General features: G+C 53.1%; 1 protein-coding gene and 2 long non-coding RNA genes across 23 annotated transcripts in view; 2 read left to right on the top strand and 1 right to left on the bottom strand.

Annotated features, from left to right (window-relative positions):
* The window catches only part of LOC116555463, a 6,352-nt gene extending 4,254 nt beyond the window's left edge, over positions 1–2,098 (bottom strand). The window contains exon 1 of the long non-coding RNA XR_004270541.1: positions 1,745–2,098. This is a non-coding gene — a long non-coding RNA (uncharacterized LOC116555463). The remainder of the gene's footprint in view (positions 1–1,744) is intronic.
* The window catches only part of KIFC3 (kinesin family member C3), a 104,236-nt gene that overhangs the window by 62,573 nt on the left and 20,362 nt on the right, over positions 1–21,301 (top strand). For 6 of the 21 annotated variants that reach the window (XM_032284016.1, XM_032284017.1, XM_032284019.1 and 3 more), the window contains exons 2-5: positions 2,096–2,306; positions 5,192–5,334; positions 11,551–11,698; positions 14,507–14,709. In XM_032284016.1, the coding sequence (XP_032139907.1) occupies positions 2,096–2,306; positions 5,192–5,334; positions 11,551–11,698; positions 14,507–14,709 (705 nt within the window). Of the gene's footprint in view, positions 1–2,095; positions 2,307–2,358; positions 2,669–5,191; positions 5,335–11,550; positions 11,699–14,506; positions 14,710–21,301 lie in introns of those variants that run through there. The other 15 variants (XM_032284021.1, XM_032284023.1, XM_032284025.1 and 12 more) reach the window with 9 other exon arrangements.
* LOC116555462 overlaps positions 20,025–21,301 on the top strand; it is a 6,121-nt gene continuing 4,844 nt past the window's right edge. Inside the window, exon 1 of the long non-coding RNA XR_004270540.1 lies at positions 20,025–20,481. This is a non-coding gene — a long non-coding RNA (uncharacterized LOC116555462). The remainder of the gene's footprint in view (positions 20,482–21,301) is intronic.

Genomic DNA, 21,301 nt, shown 5'->3' with positions numbered 1-21,301 from the left:
CTTTCTTTCTTTCTTTCTTTCTTTCTTTCTTTCTTTCTTTCTTCCTTTCCTTTCTTTCTCTTTCTTTCTTTCTTTTTTCTCTGTCCTTCCTTCCTTCCTTCTTTGTCTCTCAATGCTTTAGTCACTCCTGTCCCTCTGTCTCCTCAACATGCTCAACTCTCCCCTGTTCTAGACACCACATCCTGTCCTTCCCATCCTAGCCAAACATCCCCAAGGAGAAGGAAGTAGCTGCTTCCTCCCCCAGCTCCCACCCCACTCTTTGAGCCCTCCCAAGTTTGCCATCTGCCCTTCTCCCTCCAGGGGCCCAGGCTGTCTGCCTGTCTGGGCTTTCAGTCCTCCATGTCTCTATGGCATGACACACTGGGCACTGACCAGTCTCTCCTTCCCACTTGCACTTCGGTTACTTCTGAAGACACTATACTTGCCTGGAGCTCCCACCCGTCTCTCACCTTCCTTTGGAAGCTTTCCAGCCCCCCCCCCCCATGAGCTCTTTTATCACATGGCTGTCTCCTCCTGCTCAAGCTTTGATGATTGCCTCCTCACCTGTGGCATTGGTGACCCTGTTTAGCTCTGAATCTGTGTCCCTCCTTGACCTCTCTTCCAGGCTTCAGTCCAAGCTTTTGTGTGTGTTCATTTCAGAACATTCCCCCCACAGGACATCCCAGAGTGCTGAATGTGGGTGCAGCTGCAGGCAGGGTGCAATGGGGCTGCACACATGAATGTGTGTGAGCTCTGGGACCCATAGCGGGTCAGGGGAAGTGGACATCCTTCAAATAGCTTTCTTTACTTCCTGGCAGGAAGTGGCCACTGCAGTGAGGGCTGGAGACAGTAGCCCAGGTAGCTCCACTAGGGAGTCCTTCAGTTACCCCCAGTTCAATCTTTTTTTTTTTTTTTTTGAGATGGAGTTTCACTCTTGCTGCCCAGGCTGGCGTGCAATGGTGCGATCTCAGCTCACCACAACCTCCGCCTCCTGGGTTCAAGTGATTCTCCTGCCTCAGTCTCCCGAGTAGCTGGGATTGCAGGCATGTGCCACCATACCCAGCTAATTTTGTATTTTTAGTAGAGATGGGGTTTCTCCACGTTGGTCAGGCTGGTCTCAAACTCCCAACGTCAGGTGAGCCTCCTGCCTTGGCCTCCCAAAGTGCTGAGATTGTTGCTTTGCACACAGTAGGTGCTCAATAAAGACTTGTGCAGGGAATGCCTGGGCTCTGTTCATTTGTCCAGTTCATGAGGGACCTGTCCCTGACTGAAGCTTTCTGTCCCTGACCAATGCTCCCCACCCCCCTCCATTCCCCACACCACCTGGCGCCTGGCCGGCACCTGCAGCCTCCAGTAGCCTGCTCAGACTGTGAGGATTTTTTGAAGTGTTTATCTCCCTTCTGACCCGGAGCTTTCAGGCCTCATCTCTTCTGATCCAAAAGGTCCCCTGGCAGGTTCCTGGCACCCAGTAGGCATTATTAAATGAAGACTGAATGAATCTTTGTATCTCAACACCCGTACGGTGCCAGGCGCGGAGCACAGGCTAGTCGAATACATGAATGAGAACTTGCTGTATATAAACTTCACTTGTCACTGGCCACAGTCAAGGCCCTTTCGAGTCCCTCCTCAGTGAAATGTTAATATTCAGAGCATTCACTGCTCTGCTGACAGGCCGTAGGCAGAGGAGCCTGAAGCCTAAGGGTTAAGCATGTGGTTAAGTGCAATTAGAAAATTAGATGTCTTGGAGGAAAAGGATTAGACTTACGGAGATGCTGCTGACTCGCGGTGTTTCCTCCGTGTGGGGCTAGGACCTGGCTTGTCCTCAGGCTGCCAGGCTCAGCGTGGAAGGGCTCAGGTGTGGGGTCTCAGGCACAGCTGACATGCACCTTTTCCACGTCGGAGCCTCTGTATTCGGAAACAAACACCCCGGAAAGGCAGCAGGCCCCATTTCATCCTGCGAGCCCTGGGGTCTTTGGAGGACAGTGCAGTTGGAGCTGCTGCCTTAGGTAACCAGCGACCGGTGGAGCATAGACCCTTCGGGATGGCTGGCTCTGCCCGAGGTGCGTTCGCGCTGGTCTGCGATCTTCAAGCTTATCTCCCCTTGTTGTCTCCGCAGGCTGCCCGGTGCCCGGAGGAGGCTGCTGAGCCCCGGGCCATGGTCCCCTCTCGCAGGACGTGGAACCTGGGAGCCACGCCCTCGCTGCGGGGCCTGTGGAGAGTGGGCCGGGCCCCGGAGCCCGAGCCGGGGATGGCCCGCCCCGCCCCAGCCCCAGCCAGCCCGGCTGCCCGCCCTTTCCCACACACCGGCCCGGGGAGGTTGAGAACTGGTGAGTCCGCATTTTTAAAATGCCTCTTTATTTCCCTTCCTTCCTCCAGATACCAGAGATGAGACTGAGGTTTCTCACCGGTTCCTAAGCCCAGTCAGAGCTGTCAGGTAATTACAGGGTAACCGACAGCCCAGAGCCGGACGGGCGTGGAGCTGGAGCGTCAGTCTCGCCGGGCGCTCCTTCCCTGCGCCCCTGTCTGGAAAGAGGAGACCTGGAGGCCGGGTTAAACTTTAACATGGGCGGGCGCAGAGCAGGGGGACCAGCCGCCTTTCCTCTGGCCTAGCTGGTCAGAGCTCTGCGGGCCGCCGTCCTTGCCTGAGAGCGCGTGGTCGCTCCGATCTCTGCCCAGGCTGGTAAACAAGGTAGGTGAAGCGGCTGCCCGGGCACCGAGCGCGCCGCTGACACTTGATCCTGCCTGGGCTGGTCCCTGGACGGCTGGGGAGTGGACTGAGGCTGCTCGGGAGCGTGGCCTGGCGGGGGCTTCGGGGTCATGTGCTAATTTCAGGTGCTTCTGTAGAGACCCTGACAGCAGGTGGGCAGGGGTCCCAGAGTCTTGGCCCCCACTGTTCCCTCAGGGAGCTGTCAGTGCCAGCTCCCCTTTCTGGGTCATGTCCCCCAGTGCTGCGAACAAGAAGTGAGCGGCTCCTCTGATTCCGGGCGGGGACTGGATTGTCAGGGCTGGGGAGCTGCCTGTGACCCTTTCCCAAGGCGTGGGCAGGTCGTCCTGGTAGTGTGGGGGAGAGAGGGCTCTCCAGACAAGGCGCCTTCAGGGGTCTGCTGCCTGTCCCTTCTGACCTACAGGGACGGAATCTAGACTGCCAGCCTGTCAGAGCTAGCAGAGTCCCTCTGGGCCATCAGGTCCAAGCCCCTTGGCACACAAAAGGGGAAACTGAGGCCCAGAGAGGCACACAGCAAACTCCTATTCACCCCTCTCTCCCACCACGTTTGTGCTGTCCACGGCAGCTGGACTGATGCCTTCCGAGGTCTCTCTGCTTCCATGGTTGTCTGGGGCTGGCTGCTCCCAACAGCACAGCCAGGCTGGGGATGACCCGGAGGGGGGGGGCGGGGCTTGGGAAAAGCGTGGGCATTTGGTCCAGGTAACCCAGAGGATGGCCTCTACCCCATAAGGTTGTCCTAAGGATAACAAACGTAATATGAATGAGTATTGTTTTTCTGGTAAAACAGAAACATTTTCCCTTAGAAAACTTCAAAACACATAGAAAAATATCAAAAAGGAAATAAAAATCACAAGCTAGTCACTGAATATTTTATGTAGTGCCTTCCAGCCGTGTGTGTGTGTGTGTGTGTGTGTGTGTGCGCATATAGGTTTTTGAAATATTGTGTTCTGTCAGCTTTCCAACCTGAAGGAAAAAAATTGGGTATTGTGAAGATAATATGACCATACAGACTTTTATCCACTTTAAAAATTTAAGACAAAGGTTGAATGAAATCCTGTGTGTGAAATGGAAGCGTCATGCCTGCCACTGGGCCTCAGACAGGTCAGCTGCCCCAGGCCCCTCTGAGCCCCCCAACCAACCCCCATATTGCCACCCTGAGAGTCGGCTGGCAGAGGGTTGGTCAGCACATGGGATTTCAATCCTGGCTTCAATCCCAGTGACCCTGGGCACATTGTTAACCCTCCTGGGCTTCCGGTTCTTTGACTGTGAGGTGGGGAGAATGCTCCCCCCCACCTCCCTGGGGAGTTGTGAGGAGCTGATGGCAACTGTAGTCTATTGGCCTGTACTGAGGGCCCTTCCTGTGTGCCTGGCACTACATGGGTACCCCATGTATCTCATGCCATTTGATCCTTGTGAAGTTGTCCTCATTTTATTAACAAGCAAACTGAGGATCAAGAAGGTGTGTAAAGGCCGGGTGCAGTAGCTCACCCTGTAATCCCAGCACTTTGGGAGGCCAAGGCAGGCAGATCACTTGAGGTCAGGAGTTTGAGAACAGCGTGACCAACATGGTGAAATCCCGTCTCTACTAAAAATACAAAAATTAGCTGGGTATGGTGGTGCACGCCTGTAGTCCCAGCTACTTGGGAGGCTGAGGTATGAGAATTGCTTGAGCCCAGGAGGCGGAGGGTGCAGTGAGCCAAGATCACGCTACTGTCCTCCAGCCTGGGTGACAGAGAGAGACCCTGTCTCAAAAAACAAACAAAACAAAAGGTGTGTAAGGCCTGAAAAGCACTTGGCCCAGTGGCTGGCAGTCAGGATATTGTTACGTCTCAGGGCAGAGGCTCTGCATTTGCCTTGTGAGGCCAGCCCCCATCCCATCCTGCTCAGCCCTGCAGGTGGAGGTGGGTGGCTGGGACATTGCTGTCGCAGCCTGCCCTCTCTCCCACTGGTGAGGGAGGCAGTGTGTCAGAGGCTTGAGGGGACACGCGCTAGCTGGTTCTGAATTTGCTTGCCGAGGCAATGGAGACTGGGCCACCTGGTGTGGATTTGGTCTTAATGAAGTCAGGGGAGAAATTGCCACCTAGAGGCAGCCAGGGTAATAAAGCCATAGCCTCTGTGCAAGTCCTCTAAGCTTTGGGCAGGCTGGCTGGCATCGGCTTCTTTCCGCTGCCTTGTTAAGCAATGCCTGCCCCCACCAAAAAAAAGCCACTGTGGGAATAGGGGAGCCTGCGGTAGGGTGTTGAGTCCCCTCCAGAAGAGAATCTTGGGGCGGCTTTTGGTAAAGAAGGTGTGTGGCCCCTGCCCTGAGCCAGGCCTTTCCCTGTGCTGTGTGGGGCAGGCGTGTGAGGGTGTGTGAGCCCCTCCTGGCCACATCTGAGCCAGCTGGGTATGTGTGAATGCTCAGCTGCAGCCCTGGCCAGTGGTCCGTGGCTTGCAGTCTTCAGCTAGCGGTCGGAGTGTCTCACCTATCTCTCTGTTCTGGGACAGGGCGTGGAAAAGATACCCCAGTCTGCGGTGACGAGGACTCCAGTGCCCGAAGTGCAGCTCGCCCGGCCCTAGCTCAGTGCCGAGCCCTCAGTGTGGACTGGGCTGGCCCCGGGAGCCCCCACGGGCTCTACCTGACCCTGCAGGTAAGCACTGGAGCCTTCCGGGCTGGGGGTACCTTGGCCTCCAGTGGCTGGGTTCCTGCCAGGCTCCTGGGGGTAGGAAGCACCAGGGGAGAGCTGGGGACCTGCCTCACACTTCTGGTGACCCTCACACCCTGGTGACCCATCTGCCTGTGAGCTGCTTTATTAAGTCAGCTAGGGGAAATTTCACAGGAGCTGACAGCTTTTCAGCCACACCCTGGCTGAGGTGTTAAAGTGGGAAGCATGGGGCCTTCGCCGAGATGGGCAGAGCTTGGAGAAGGTGTTGGGAAAACAGGCAGCTTTGTGTAGTTGATTATTCTCAAACATGGTTATGTGAGTATTTCCTTGGAAGTATTTCCTTGTTTGAAGTGGGAATTCAAAGCCAGATGGGGGATTCACTAAAACTTGGGGTCTTCTCCCTTGCAGTTATTACCAAGTGACTGTAAAAAGACAAAGTAAGGCTGGGCGTGGTGGCTCAGGCCTGTAATCTCAGCACTTTGGGAGGCTGAGGTTGGAGGATACTTAAGCCCAGGAGTTCACAACCAGCCTGGACAATATAGTGATACTCCATCTCTACAAAAACAAAAATAAAAAATTAGCCAGACATGATGGTTCCTACAGTCCCTGCTACTCAGGAGGCTAGGATGGGAGGATCGCCTGCGCCCAGGAGGTTGAGGCTGCAATGTGCTGTGATTGGACCACTGCACTCTAGCCTGGGTGACAGAGTGAGACCCTGTCTCAAAAAAAAAAAAAAAAAAAAAAAAAAAAAAAAAAAAAAAAAAAAAGACAAACTTTACATATATGTGTGTATTTGGCTATAGAAATAATAGACAATATTAATAGTAATAATAGCTACTATTTATCAAACACGGACTTTGTGCCAGGCTTTACAGATCTCCTATCAGCCCTCATAATACTCCTAACAACCTCAGGAAACAAGATTTGATCTGAACTTTGTAGATGAGGATGTGGAGGCTCAGAAAGGTTAAGTCACTCGCTGCTGGTCACACATTCCACCATTCAACACAACTAGCCTTATAACATTTGTAAAGAATTGACACAGGGCAGAGATACAGTTACCCAGAAACGGCCTCTTGTAGTCTTCTATCTTTGAGAAATCCACTATTAAGTATTTGGTGTTTATTTATTTATCTTTTCTATATAGAACCCCTTGATTATATTTATATGATTTTTATTTCTGAGATGGAGTCTCATTCACTCTGTTGCTCAGGCTGGAGTGCAGTGGTGTGATCTTGGCTGCAACCTCTGCCTCCTGGATTCAAGTGATTCTCCTGCCTCAGCCCCCCAAGTAGTTGGGATTGCAGGTGTGCGCCACCATGCCTGGCTAATTTTTGTATTTTTGGTAGCGACAGTGTTTCACCATGTTGGCCAGGCTGGTTTTGAACTTTTTTTTTTTTTTTTGGAGATGGAATCTTGTTCTGTCACCCAGGCTGGAGTGCAATAGCACGGTCTCAGCTCATTGAAACCTCTGCCTCCTGGATTCAAGTGATTCTTTTGTCTCAGCCTCCCGAGTAGCTGGGATTACAGGCGTGCGCCACCATGCCCAGCTAATTTTTGTATTTTTAGTAGAGATGGGGTTTCACCATGTTGGCCAGACTGGTCATGAACTCTTGACCTTAAGTGATCTGCCTACCTCAGCCTCCCAAAGTGCTGGGATTATAGGTTTGAGCCACAGTGCCTGGCCATATTTATATGATTTAAAAAAAATTTTTTGAGACAGAGTCTCGCTCTGCCGCCCAGGTTGGAGTGCAGTGGCATGATCTCAGCTCACTGCAACCTTTGCCTCCCAGGTTCAAGTGATTCTTATGTGTCAGCCTTCTGAGTAGCTGGGACTACAGGCGTGCACCACCACACCCAGCTAATTTTTGTACTTTTAGTAGAGATGGGGTTTCACCATATTGGCCAGGCTGGTCTTGAACTCCTGACTTCAAGTGATCTGCCCACCTCAGCCTCCCAAACTGCTGGGATTACAGGCGTGAGCCACAGTGCCCAGCACATATTTATATGATTTTTATTATTTATTTTAGATGTTATTCTGTGACTAGCTCTTTTCCTGAAGTAAGTCCTGGTAATCTCTTCATGTTTATCAACACATAGAAAACTACTTTTTTTTGGAACAAGGTCTGGCTCTGTTGCCCAGGCTGGAGTGCAGTGGTACAATCTCACTGCAGCCTCCAGCCAAGTCATCCCATCTCAGCCTCCCGGGTAGCTGGGACTACATGCATGTGCTACCGTGCCTGGCTAATTTTTGTATTTTTTGAAGAGATGGAGGTTTCACCATGTTACCTAGGCTGGTCCTGAATTTGTGAGCTCTGCCTTGGCTCTCCCAAGTGCTGAGATTCCAGGTGTGAGCCATCACGCCCAGCCCTCTGTCTTTCTTTTATACTGCTGCATAATAGTCTACTTCAGGGCTTACCATCAATCATTTATAACGGATCCTCTATTGTTTCTGATTGCAGTGAGCTCCTTAAATAAATATCTGTGTTGTGTTCATGCAGTGATAGCTCTGAGTATTTTCAGGGCAGCACAAGCTCTGCCCGCTTTTAATGAATGCATTCGTTCAACAGATTATTTAGAATGTGCCAGTCTGTGCTAGAGTCAGAGGTACAGTGCAGAGAGACGAGAGAGTTTAGCAGAGGTGCCAGAGAGTAATTAAATAATCACAAAGGGATGAAGGCAAACCAGGCAGGGGCCATGAAGGCAGTGGCAGAGGACGGACACCAGGGTTATCTGGGGACGTTGCCAAGGCCCACCCCCTGCAAGGAAGCCGGTGCAGGAGAGGGCCCACCACTCCCCCACGTTCTCCTGACCATCCGTCTACACTGATTCTGCCGTTTCTGGAACTTCCACTTCCACAGAGCCTTGAAGGAATGCGTACAAATGGTGGGCAGGATGGTATGTGGGAAACGCATACCCTTCAAGGGGACATATCCCTGCTACAAATGGAAGCCCGGGCCTGGGGAGCTTGTCCCAGCCCCTGATCTAAACATGGGTATGCTGGCTCTTGTGGCTTCAGGGACAGTCTTGTGTTTCGAGGTGTTTCTTGTCCCTTCTCATGTGATTCATCTGAAAACTGAACCAAAAGTGTCGTCTTTTATCTGTACAAATCTGCAAGAAAAGCAGGTCTGGTGAGAGAACAGTTAAAAGAAACCCGAGGACCCGCTCTTTGCTCTGTCTTGAGCCATCAGTAGTGAAATTGGAAGGCGGCGGTCAGAAACCCACAGCCTCCAGCTGGGTGGTGGCTCTGTTCTTGAGTTCTGATTATGGGGTGTTGAGCTGTGGTTGCAGCTGAGTCCTGGGGTCAGCAGATCCGCTGAAGATCTCTGGGAAGCTGGCACCAGCAACCGGCTTCCACGTTCACATCCTGCTGGGCCCCCACAAAGCTCTATTACACGGTAGGTGTTTCAGGGTCAAAAAGTGGGACCAGGGTGGGTCCCAAGCTCAGTGCAGCGACCTGGTATGCTTAGTGACACCTTCCCTCCCTAGCCTCTTTCCAGCAGTTAAAACCTGAGATGCACCCCATAGAAGTGCTGCAGAAATTCCCAACCCTCCAGGGCCCTGTCTGCCCTTTCTGTGGCTTGGCCAGCAGGCCAGAAATAGTATAACCTTTGCCCTGGCTGGCAAATGGAAACTTCCAGCTGCTGTCCTAGCCGCCATGGTTGACAGGCCTGTTCACGATGGTGTGGCAGTTGGTCACAGGATGGAGACAAAATTAAGTCGGAGGGAATTTTCTTTTTTCTTTTTGAGATGGAGTCTCGTGCTGTCACCCAGGCTGGAGTGGAGTGGTGCAATCTTGGCTCACTGCAACCGCCACCTCCCCAGTTCAAGCGATTCTCCTACCTCAGTTTCCCGAGTATCTGCAATTACAGGTGCCTGCCACCACACCCGGCCAACTTTTTTTTTCTATTTTTTGTAGAGACAGGGTTTTACCATGCTGGCCAGGCTGGTCTCAAACTCCTGACCTCAGGCGATCCATTCGCCCTGGCCTCTCACAGTGCTGGGATTACAGGCATGAGCCACTGTGCCCAGTGGGAATATTCCTAAATATGAGAGGTGTGCTCCCCACCTGCCCTTCTCAAGCGGAACTCGGGGCTGACAGAGGGAGGGGGTGAATTTTGGGCTAAGGAACCTGCTGATGTCACTTTTCTTGTCTTTTCAATGATCTGTATTGGCTTTTTGATTGTCAACGTAAAAAAAAGTGAAGATTACAGGACTCATGTCCTGATCATAGTACCTCATATCAAGCCCTCACTATGCGCCAGGCGCCTTCTGGGGACTTAGCTGCATTTGTCTTTTACTCTTCACACAAGCTCAGTGACACGTTCCTGTTATTACCATTTCTATTTTAAGAATGACGAGGGCACAGCTTCAGGAAGGTAAGTAACTTGCCCACTGTCACACAGCTTAGCCGAGGCAGAGCCAGGCTTCACACACAGGCCTTGCCGCCTCTAGACCGTGAGTGTATTTCTTAGACTGAGCACTTTTAAAAGAGTAACTTATTTTTTTGTTTTGAATGTAAAGGTCACAAAGACACACAAAAATTGTCTGTCATCTCTCTTCCACGATAACCGCTGTTGATATTTAGAAAAAAAGAAAGTAAGAAAGAAAAGCTGAGCATGGTCCTCACGCCGGTGGTCACAACACTTTGGGAGGCAGAGGCAGGGGGTGGCTTGAGCCTAGGAGTTTGAGACCAGCCTGGGAAACATGGCAAACCTCATCTCTAAACAAAAAATACAAAAATCAGCCAGTCGTGGTGGTACATGCCTGTAGTCCCAGCTACTTGGGAGGCTGAGGCAGGAGGATGGCTTGAGCCCAGGAGATCAAGGTTGCGGTGAGCTGTGATTCTGCTATTGCCCTCCAGCCTGGGCCACAGGGTGAGACTCTGTCTTAAAAAAGAAAAACACCCAAAAAACAAAAAAACAACCAGGCGCAGTGGCTCATGCCTGTCATACTAGCACTTTGGGAGGCCGAGGTGGGTGGATTACTTGAAGTCAGGAGTTTGACACCAGCCTACCCAACGTGGTGAAACCCTGTCTCTACTAAAAATACAAATATTAGCCAGGTGTGGTGGTACACACCTGCAATCCCAGCTACTCGGGAGGCTGGGGCAAGAGAATCACTTGAACCTGGGAGGCGGAGGTTATAGTGAACTGAGATCGTGCCACTGAACTGCAGCCCGGGCGACAAAGTGAGACTCTGTTTAAAAAAAGAAAAGAAAAAAAAAACACAGTCTGTGTTTATAAGGTTAAGAATTCAAATGCTAAAGAGATTGAAAATGAAATGTAACGCCGCCTCCTTCCCTCTTCCACATTCTCTGTGTTGTGAACTTTCTTTTTGTTCTCCCCAAATTGAAATGATGCCTGTTTCTACTCTCAGCCACTACGCGATCCCCCCCGGCCTTCCAGGGAGGACCACTGTCTATGTAGTTCTCTCGATCTGTGTCTGTGCCTGTTGTATGTTTATTACCCTCAAACGGGGTCACTCTTTGCATGTGGCCCTGCTGCCTGCCTTGGGCATCTTTCTGCGTGAGTAGCAGGTGATGTTCTCTGGATGAAACACCTCTTCATGCCTCCCCTCTCTCCCTGTGCCCGCACACTGGCCCTCTCTGTCTCGAGTCCTTTGCCTGTGGTCCCCCTGGAAGAGGAGACAGCTTCCTACGGCGTCTCAATAGCCCTATGGGGCGGGAAGAGTGAAGGAGGCAGGGCCGTGGCCCTTCCCCCGCTCGGACAGACTCATGTGCAGCCTCCTTGGCAGTCCTGGGGGTCCCATCTGGAGGGTGGGGCTGTGTGCCTGGGGTGGCAGCAGCTGGCAGGAGAGCAGCTGACCTGAGGTTGGTGTGTGTGTGGTGGGGCTGGGTGGCTGCCTGTGGGGCTGGTGCGCCCGAAGCACACCCCATAGAGCCTACAGGGATGGCGTGAGTTTTGCCTGAGGACTCGAAGTGCCTAAGAAACTTCCTTGCTGGTACAGAAGGCCAGCTGCCGAGGGAGGCCTGGAGAAGGCACTGCCACTGTCTTGCTGCGGGATCTGGCACATCCTCTTCCAGAGCCTGGGCCTCAACGTCCCCACCCACCCACACAGTGGCGGACTGGACCCGCTGGGCTCCGGGGTGCCAGCTCTGAGAATACACCATCCTCTGGCTTGAGGGTCCCTCCCTGGCGCTGTCCCCTTCATGTGAGGATTCTGCTTGTGTCTTGGCAGCAGGCCCTGCAGGACAAGGGGTGCAAGAGCCAGAGTCAGGGGAAGAAAGAAGAGAAGCTTTGGGAGAGGCAGGTGCCAGCCCCCAGGCGGGCCCAGGAGGCCCGGGAGGCCCGGGAAGCTGGTGGCACGATGAATGTAGAGAACACAGGTAAAGCAGGTGTGCCCGCCAACCTGGCACTCCCTGGTGAAGCCGGTGCAGGAGGGAGGCTCTTGTGTGGTCACTGCTATCCCTACACCCTGTCCTCCCCGCTCCCTGGCTGGAGGTGGCCCAGATAGACTCCAGTGGCCTAACTCGAAGCTCTGAGACCCCAGCCTGCCTCTCCTGGATTCAGGGACAGTGGTGTGTATAGAACCTTCATCTGACCACCTGCCTCCCACGGTGTCCAGGGCCCCACCCAGTGATAAGAGGCCTTGGCCAGTGTGGGCTGGGGTTGAATTTCCCTGCTTTTTGTCTTCTCCCAGTGCCTCTCTAAAGCAGGGCGAGGGTGGCAGCCTCACAGACGCCACCACAGGCAGACAGAGACTCGGCCTTCTCCCTCCTATCCACGGGCTCCCAGGGTCTAGAGGCTCCTAGGACAGGACTCTGATTCTCCTGGCCAGAGGCTGAGATATGGGATCCGGTGGCTCAGCTCTTCTCTGGCAGGGCCTGCCATGGTGTCCAGGGCTGGCTGGTTCTGGAACATTCCACAGGCCCTTCCTTGTAGTCTCACGGGTCCATGCTGGGGGCCCCGGCAGTAAGTGAGAGCCCGGCAAGAATGGAGAAGGAGCATCCTTCAGGAGCTGGGGGGAAGGCCGAGAGCATGTGGAGGAAAGAGGAGCTGGCCTTGCTGTCATCTTCCTCCTCTGTCACCAAAAGGTTAACTTGTATGTCTGAACTTGCCACGTGGTGGAAGGAGCGGCAGGGCTTGGGGTCTGGCTGAGTGTGGGCAGGCCAGCCTCAAGCAGGGGACATTGCCCCGCCGATGGTGCACCCAGGAGAGGAAGGCTGATTCCAGGGAACAGCAAGGGGGGCCCGTCAGGGGGGCCAGGCCTCGCCTGCACTGCACCTTTGAGCCCTGAGTGCAGCCTCCCCAGCACAGGGACCCCTTTGATGTCACCCCATCCTCATGTCCTCCCCTTCCTGGGACCTCCCTGAGCTTCTTGGAGATCTTTTCTCTCCCATGAGCCCTCTTCAGGCCCCCTTCCCACTCCCCTGCTGCAGCACTGCAATGTGGGGACTCCCTCCAGGGGTGGCACCCCGTGACCTGAGCAGTGTTCTGGCTGAGCTGAGCTGTCCGAGACCTCATTCCTGCCCCATGGGCTGTTGTGTAACAGCCACCCACGCCTGTGCATCTCCACAGTGCCGGGCTCCTTCCAGACAAGGCCCCTTGTCCCCATTTCTCCTTGGAAGCTCCTGCCGGGCCCCTCCCACAGGTCTCTCGAGTGGCAGAACCAGCTCTCGGGCTGGGAGTCCAGTGCGTTCCCTGCCTCACTGCAGCAGCCTGAAAAGGGCTGAGGGCCACGCTGTCACATGCCCCTCATGCCACCCCGTGTGCAGGCCTGGAAGCATCCCTCTGACCTCACTCGCTCTAGAACAGATCACCGGAGCTCAGCCAGCTCTGTGTGACATGCATGCTGCGTCACGTGCAGGCCACACAGCCAGGGTCACCACCCAACCGGGGATGCCCAGCTCCAGCTCCCTGGAGAACTCAGGTGGAGGAGGGAAGAGCCAGCCTGTGTGTGCTCCTCCTGCTCTCCTAGAGTGCTGCGGGAGGTCTCTAGACATCTGCCCCACCCCCTGGGGCTATGCGGCGATGTCCCCGCCCAGCTGCAAGCTGCACCCTCCCCACTCCCCTGTCCAGCCCGAGGCCAGGCTGTCAGAGGGGTGCATGACTTCAGGTGCATGTGGCTTCCTTCCTAGAGTTTAGGAGCCCCCCAACCCCAGCCTGCCAAGGGTTGGGATTTCTGGGGACCTAGTGTGGGAACGCCTAGAGGCTGGGGCTCCCAGGCGGAAGGCAGCGCTCTCTGGCCAGCAGAGGTCCCTCTTCACTCTTCACTCTGCTGTGCTCTGCCAGGTCCCATTTATGCTCCCTGAGAGGAGGAGGCAAATCCCCTGCCCCTCCTCCCCCAGTCCCCCATTCTTCTCTCTCTCCCCGGAGCTCTTTGCTTCCTACCTGCAGAGACCACGGCCAATCTTGGCGCCCTGGAAGCAAGCTATGACAAGCATCCCAGGCCCCCGTGCGCAGGTCACGGGCCCTGATTCTCTGTTCTTGTCCTTCATCCGTCTGTCCGTCTCCCTTGCTCCTGGTGACAGGACAGTGGGAGGCCTTTGGAGGAAGAGGACTCAGGCGGTATTCCACTTGGCCGGGTCTTTCCCTCTGTCTTGCCTGGGGGGTCCCTGCGTGCCATCGTCGCCAGATGCCGGCTGGCTGAGTTCCTGCCCCATGTGTGGTGCTGGGTCTGTCTGTCCATCACACGTGCACCCGGCTCCCCTGGCTCTCCTGGCTCCCCTCTCTCCACACAGGGGACCACTTGCCACAGGGGGAGGCTGGGGAGCCCAGTTCTGATCTTCTGTACTCTTGAGAGGGTTTCAGACTTCAATAACATTCCTACGAGAGTAGAGTTGTCTAGGGTGAGAATCCTTTGTCTTTCCCAGCAGTGGTTCCTTGCAGGCTGGCCACGGAGAGGGGCTAGCCCAGCAGACCTCGGACACGTGCTCTGAGAGATGTGTTCAGTGAAAGTTGCTTTCTTAAGTCAGATCCAGGCAATTTCATTCCCCAGACGCTGCCTGGGGGTGTCTTATTCTGAGATAGGCCCCAGCTAGCCTATGCCGCTGCCACCCCGGCCCTCGCCCAGTTGCTTACCCCCTCTGCTCACCCCCTGTCATCCCTGATGGTCTGCCCTGCAGTGATGGACCCCCTCCTCTGCCAGCGTGGGACCTCTACTGCCCTCTCATCAGCCACTACTTTGCTCGTAGGTGGGCGTCTCTTTGGCAGCGGGAGGTGCTTGAGCCTGTTGGGGCTGCCTGGTGCGGCCCCCGTGGTGCATAGGATGGTGGAAGCCATGTCCCAGCTCCAGGAGGAGAAGGCCCAGCTACAGGAGGAGCTGGTGGTCCTACGGGAGAGCCTGGCCCTCCGTGACAGTGACCAACAGGCAACATCCACTCAGCGGCAGAACCAGGTACCTGGGGAGGCTGGGATGGGCAGAGGCCACTGCCCACTGTGGAGCAGGTCAGAGGACATCACTTGGGGCATCTGACCCCACCAGGCCACTGGTGTAAGAGGAGACACCTGGGTAGGGTGGCCAGAGTCAGAGGCCTCCCATCCTGGAGGATGAGCTTTTGAGATGCAGCATTTCTTCCAGCTCACAGAAGCCTCCCATCCGGGTCCTCCTTGTTCCCCCATCTCCTCACAGTTACCGGGGGCCAGGACCTGCCCTCCTAGGAGGTAATGTAGACATGAGTGAAGCAGGAAGGTGCAGGGGTGCTTCCTACCGAGTCCGCCCCATCTTCCCCGGTGCCCTGCACTGGGCAGTCTGAGCAGACGAAACTCATCAGACAGTCACCCTGCAGGAGACTGGCAGGACTTTTCTGGTTCTTTTGATTTCTCATTAAAGATGGATGCTAGTTTGAGTGCATGTTGGGGAAGAGATCTCTCAAACCTCTGGAAGCCAGGGAGAGCCAGGGTTCATGCTGGTCAGCGTCGTCTCCTTCATTGGCTGGGCAGGACATTTGAAGACCCTTGGCTCGTGAGCTACACATCCCGTGGGGCTGACCACCTTGCCCTCTTCTGTGTGTATGGCTGCGTCACTTTCTTCTCCTTCTGCATCTCCACGAGGGCTCCCAGCCTCTTTCCTCACCCTCATCCTCAGCGTCTGTCTCCGTGGCTGTGTCTGAGCCTTGCCCACTTCCCCAAAGTTCCCAAGTCCGTCTGCCATATCATTCCCACTTCTGATCCAGTGCCCTGGCCCGACTGTGGGGCCCCTAACCTCTGGGCCCAGGGCTCTCTGTTGACAGCCTGGCCTTCAGGAAGAGCTAAATTCTTTCTGTGTCCCATGAGCTAGCAAAGAGAGGGCCTGGACATGCCGACGTCTGCTTATTGCATATCACGCAGTGCTGTTTGCTGTTAACTTGCTCTCTCAGTTCTGGGGGCAGCATAGTATGCGTGCTTTTGAGATGTAGCATTTCTTCCAGCTTAAGGTGTGTCCTTTTCTTAAGAATGGCCTGGCCTGCCCACCTGCCCCTTGCTGAGTTGGGTGGGCCTCCTTGGGGCACCCTTCCCAAGGAGGGGCTCCGTGTCTTCCTCTTACACACTTACCCACAACTTGACTGTCTGGGCCTGCCTTCCTCACTAAGTGGGGCTCCTCTAGGCCAGCTCTGTATTCTCTTGCCTGCTGCACGCCTGCCTGCTTCCTCGAGTATTTGTGTACCCCTCTTTTGTACTGGCATTGAGCTGGGCATGGGGTATACCCCAGTGGACAGCAGGCTCCCACCCGTGGAGGCTCTGCCTGGGGGAAGACAGACATTTGCTTCACATACCCACATAAAGTGGGACGGGCTCGGTGGATGGGCACACACATGGCCTCGAGGGTTTGTCCCTGGGCATCTTGAGCTGAGCTCTGGGACAGAGCAGAGGGAAGCACACTCTCAGCTGAGCCCCTGCCAGTGCAAAGGGACTGTGGTAGGAGGGGAGTAGCTCAAGAGCCTTGGGGGTGGCAGGGGCTCCAGGGCCCACCCTGCAGGATGTGTGTCTGGCCTCAGGCAGGGACCAAGCAGCCGCTCTTCCTTCCCTGGCCTTCCCCAGGTAGGCTGTTTAGAAACTTCGTTTTGCAAACAAGTGTTTTTTAAAGGGCTTTGTGAGCCAGGCATGGTGGCTCACGCCTGTAATCCCAGCACTTTAAGAGGCCAAGGCAGGTGGATCGCCTGAGGTCAGGAGATTGAGACCAGCCTGGCTACCATAGTGAAACCCCGTCTCTACTAAAAATACAAAAAATTAGCTGGACGTGGTGGCAGGTGCCTGTATTCCCAGCTACTTGGGAGGCTGAGGCAGGAGAATCTCTTGAACCTGGGAGGTGAAGGTTGCAGTGAGCTGAGATCCCGCCATTACACTCCAGCCTGGGCAACAAGAATGAAACTCTATCTCACATATATTAAAAAAAAAAAAGAAAGAAAGAAAGAAGGAAGGAAAGAAAAGGGGCTTTGTTGAGAAAGAGAGAAAGAAAGTAAGAAAAAGAAAGAAAAGGAAGGAAAGGGGCTTTGTTGAGATATAATTCACATGCCTTAAAAGTCTCCCCTTGAAGGTGTACAAGTCAGTGGTCGGTGGTAAGTATATTAAGATGGCAGCGCACCTGTCCCCCATGTGTCATTGACAAACATCTTCAATCCTCCGATCACCTATTAACAGTCACTCCCATGCTCCTTGCCCCGCGGCCCCTGGCAACTAATCTGCTTTCTGGTTTTATGGATTTATCTTTTCTGAACATTTCATATACATGAAATCATAATATCTAACCTTTTGTGACTATAAAGAGGTTTTTGAAAGCATTTTTTCCTTTAATTAACAAAATCAGCTTCCTTTTTTTTTTTTTTTTGAGACAGAGTCTCACTTTGTCACCCAGGCTGGAGTGCAGTGGTGTGATCTCGGCTCACTGCAACCTCCACCTCCTGAGTTCAGGCCATTTTTCTGCCTCAGCTCCTGAGTAGCTGGGACTACAGCGGTGTTTCACCACGCCTGGCTAATTTTTGTGTGTTTTTAGTAGAGATGGGGTTTTACCATCTTGGCCAGGCTGGTCTCGAACTCCTGATCTTGTGATCCACCCACCTTAGTCTCCCAAAGTGCTGGGATTACAGGCATGAGCCACTGCCCCTGGCCAGAATCAGCTTACTTTTTAAGAAGGGAAACCGAGGGTGAAACATTCCAGCCTTTTTAGTTCTTTGAGCCCTAGCTCTCCAGCCTCTCTTAGGAGAACCCTTGAGCCTACCCCATTCCCTCAAATTGTTTAGGAATTCAGAATGGTTCCTGGTCTTTGTTCTCAGTTTGTCCTTGACCTAACTTTCTTTTTCTTTTCTTTTCTTTTCTTTTCTTTCTTCCTTCCTTTCCTTTCCTTTCTTTCCTCCCTCCCTCCCTTCCTTCCTTTCTTCCTTCCTTCATCCTTTCTTCCTTCCTTTTGTTTGTTTGTTCGTTCATTCATTCGTTTCACTCCTATTGCCCAGGCTGGAATGCAATGGCACTATCTCAGCTCATTGCAATCTCTGCCTCCTGGGTTCAAGTGATTCCCACACGTAAGCCTCTTGAGTAGCTGTGATTACAGGCTTGTGCCACCACACCCAGCTACTTTTGTATTTCTAGTAGGGATGGTGTTTCACTATGTTGGTCAGGCTGGTCTTGAACTCCTGACCTCGGGTGATCTGCCTGCCTCGGCCTCCCAAAGTGCCGGGATTAGTGGTGTGAGCCACCATACCCGGCCTGTCTTTGAACTTTCTGAGTGCAGCTCTTTTCTGGAAATTTCTCAGGGGACGCACCTGAAGCTCCAGGTCTCTGAGATGCTCTTTGGAGGGCCCGACCTTGTGGAGACGTTGCCAACTACATGGGCCTGGATCCGGGTTCAAACCCTGACTTTGGCACTACTCATTAGCTGTGTGACCTTGGGCTAGTTAATTATCACTCTGCAGGTCAGTTTCCTCACCTGTGAAATGGATATAGTAACAGACCTGATGAGATGATCCCTAGTGAGTCATTGGTGTTGCTGTGGCCACTGCCATTGTTGTTACTGGGAGAGTTTGGGATTTGGAATCCCGTGAGCAGGATTCTATTCTGGCTGAGCCACGCGCCAGCTATGCAGCTGTAGGAAGTCACTTCCTCTCTGAGCCTTCACTTCCCACTCTCTAAACCGGGGCTCACACGTTGCATTGCAGTTTGGGGGTGGATCTGTTGTAAGAGTGGACAGAAAAAAGGATGGTCAACTGGTCCGTGTGGTGCGTTGTGGGCTGTCACCCCCGGTCTGCCCTGGTCTCCTGCCAGCCTCTCTGTGGTTTGATGCAGACTTGACTTTCCCGGAATTCTGAACGTTGCCTTTCTAAGCAAAGCCTGCCAGGGGTTTCCATGGTGTCTTGTTTTCCATGGTGCCGTGTTCCCAGCCCTGTCCACACTGGCTTCTGACCAACTGCTTCCTCACACTGCCGTTCCTACAAGGCCGTGTGGCTTCATGGTTAAGGGTGAGGGTTCTGCAAGGGTCAGTCTGATGTGAGTTCCAGTCCTAGGTCCACCACTTACTGGTCAGATGACCTCAAGTAAGTTGCCAACCAAGTCTTACCCTCTTAAGAGCTCAGTTTTTCTTCCTGTAAAATGGGGCTAATAATAGTACCTGCCTCAGGGAAATAGGGGTTGAAAAATGATCTTATGAAATCCCCCTGCCCTACTACCGGAGCCAACTCAGTCAGTGGGGCTCCATGATCACTGCTGGGATCTGGGCTTGTGGGGCTGCAGGGGTCTTTTCGGGCCTCCTCATTGCTGCGTTGGGAGGAGGTGGAGGTGTTTGTATTACTGAGAGCATGTGGGCGAAAGGTCCATAATACTTGAGCACCAGCTGACCCAGGCCACAGAGGCCACTCGTCTTGGTCTGGTGACCACAGGAGGCGGTGGCTGTTGGGACGACCCTCCCCAGCATTGGCAACAGCAGTCCCAGGCCATGTCCTGCTGGCTCGAGTTCCCCTGTCCTCTTGTGGATGTCCCTAGAGCTATGGCCTCAAGGTTTCTGAAGTTCCCAATAATGTGACATGCCGCCCAGATCTCACTAAACCATTTTTTCATTTTGAGACAGGGTCTCACTCTGTCACCCGGGCTGGAGTGCAGGACATGATCACAGCTCACTGCAGCCCCTGCCTCACAGGCGCAAGCCATCCTCCCACCTCAGCCTCCTGAATAACTGTGACCACAGGTACCCACCACACCCAGCCAACTTTTCTATTTTCTGTCCAGATGGAGTCTTGCTATGTTTCCCAGGCAGACCTTGAATTCCTGGGCTGAAGAGATCTGCCTGCCTCAGCCTCCTAAAGTGCTGGGATTACAGGCCTGAGCCACTGCGTCCGACTCACCACACTCCTTACCTACCCCCTGCACCTCAAGAGTGAACCTTAAAAAGTTGTCTTCACGGGCCACAGGCTGAAAAACTAGATCTTACCCTCAAATGTGTCTTGTTTGGCCACCTTCTTTTTTTTAACAACAACAAAAATTTTTTAAAATAGATGTAACATAAAATTTACCATCTTAAGCATTTTTTTTTTTTTTTTTATGACAGAGTCTTGCTCTGTCATCCAGGCTGCAGAGCAGTGGCACAATCTCAGCTCACTGCAACCTCTGCCTCCTGGGTTCAAGGAATTCTCCCACCTCAGCCTCCTGAGTAGCTGAGACTACAGGCGTGCACCACTACACCTGGCTAATTTTTGTATTTTTAGTAGAGATGGGGTTTCACCATGTTAGCCAGGCTGGTCTTGAACTCCTGCCTCAGGTGATCCCCCTGCCTCAGTCTCCCAAAGTGCTGGGATTACAGGTGTGAGCCACCACCCCCGGCTGAGCTGAAGCATTTTTAAGAGCAATACATTCTCATTGTTGTGCAACCACTGTCACCATCTGATATGGTTTGGCTCTCTGTCCCCACCGAAATCTCATCTCTAATTGTAATCCCCACATGTCAAGGGAGGTACCTGGTGAGAGGTGAATGAGCTCCATGCAGTTCTTGTGATAGTGAGTTCTCATGAGGTCTGATGGTGTAAAAGTGGCAAGAATGCATTCAGCATTCTTCCTACATGTACATACTGAACACCTACTGTGTACCACGCACTGTTCCAGGCACTGGGGAGTCCAGGGCTGAACGCAGCAGACAAAAACCCCGGCCTTCACAGACCTTTCATTTGCATATATCATCTCATTTAATCCTCGAGACAGCCTTGATGAGGTAGCCTCATTACACAGATAAGGAAGCCAATTAAGAGGCGTGTCCAAGGTTACCCAGCAAGGTTGCCCTTTGTATGCTTACTCTCCCTCTCCTGCTGCCATGAAGACATGCTTTGTGTCTCTTTCTGCTAGGATTGTAAGTCTCCTGAGGCCTCCCTAGCCATGTGGAACTGTGAGTCAATTAAACCACTTTAATTTGTTTGTTTATTGATTTAATTTTTATTTTTTGAGACGTAGTCTCTGTTTCCCAGGCTGGAGTGCAGTGCCATGATCTCAACTCACTGCGACCTCCTCCTCCTGGGTTCAAGTGATTCTCCTGCCTCAGTCTCCAAGTAGCTGGGATTACAGGTGTATGCCAACATGCCCGGCTTTTGTATTTTTAGTAGAGAGGGGGTTTCACCATGTTGGTCAGGCTGGCCTCAAATGTCTGACCTCAAGTGATCCACCTGCTTCGGCCACCCAAAGTGCCGGGATTACAGGTGTGAGCCACCGTGCCGGATGAAACCTCTTTTCTTTATAAATTACCCAGTCTCAGGTATTTCTTTATAGCTGTGTGAAAACTGACTAATACGCCATCCATCTCCAGAACTCTTTTCATCTTCCCCTACTGAAACTTGGGCCCCATTGAACAGTAACTCCTCAGGCTTCATCTGTCTTCATGGGTTTGACTACTCTAGGACCTCATGTAAGTGAATCATACAATATTTGTCCATCTGTGACTGGGTTATTTCCCTTAGTATAATGTCCTCAAAGTTCATCCATGTAGCATGGGTCAGAATTTTCTTTTTTTTTTCTTTCTTTCTTTCTTTCTTTCTTTTTTT

This window comes from Sapajus apella, unplaced genomic scaffold, assembly GCF_009761245.1.
Source record: "Sapajus apella isolate SASKATOON/1434 unplaced genomic scaffold, GSC_monkey_1.0 scaffold15, whole genome shotgun sequence".
NCBI lineage: Eukaryota > Metazoa > Chordata > Mammalia > Primates > Cebidae > Sapajus > Sapajus apella.
This window is presented reverse-complemented; position numbering and strand designations above follow the sequence as displayed.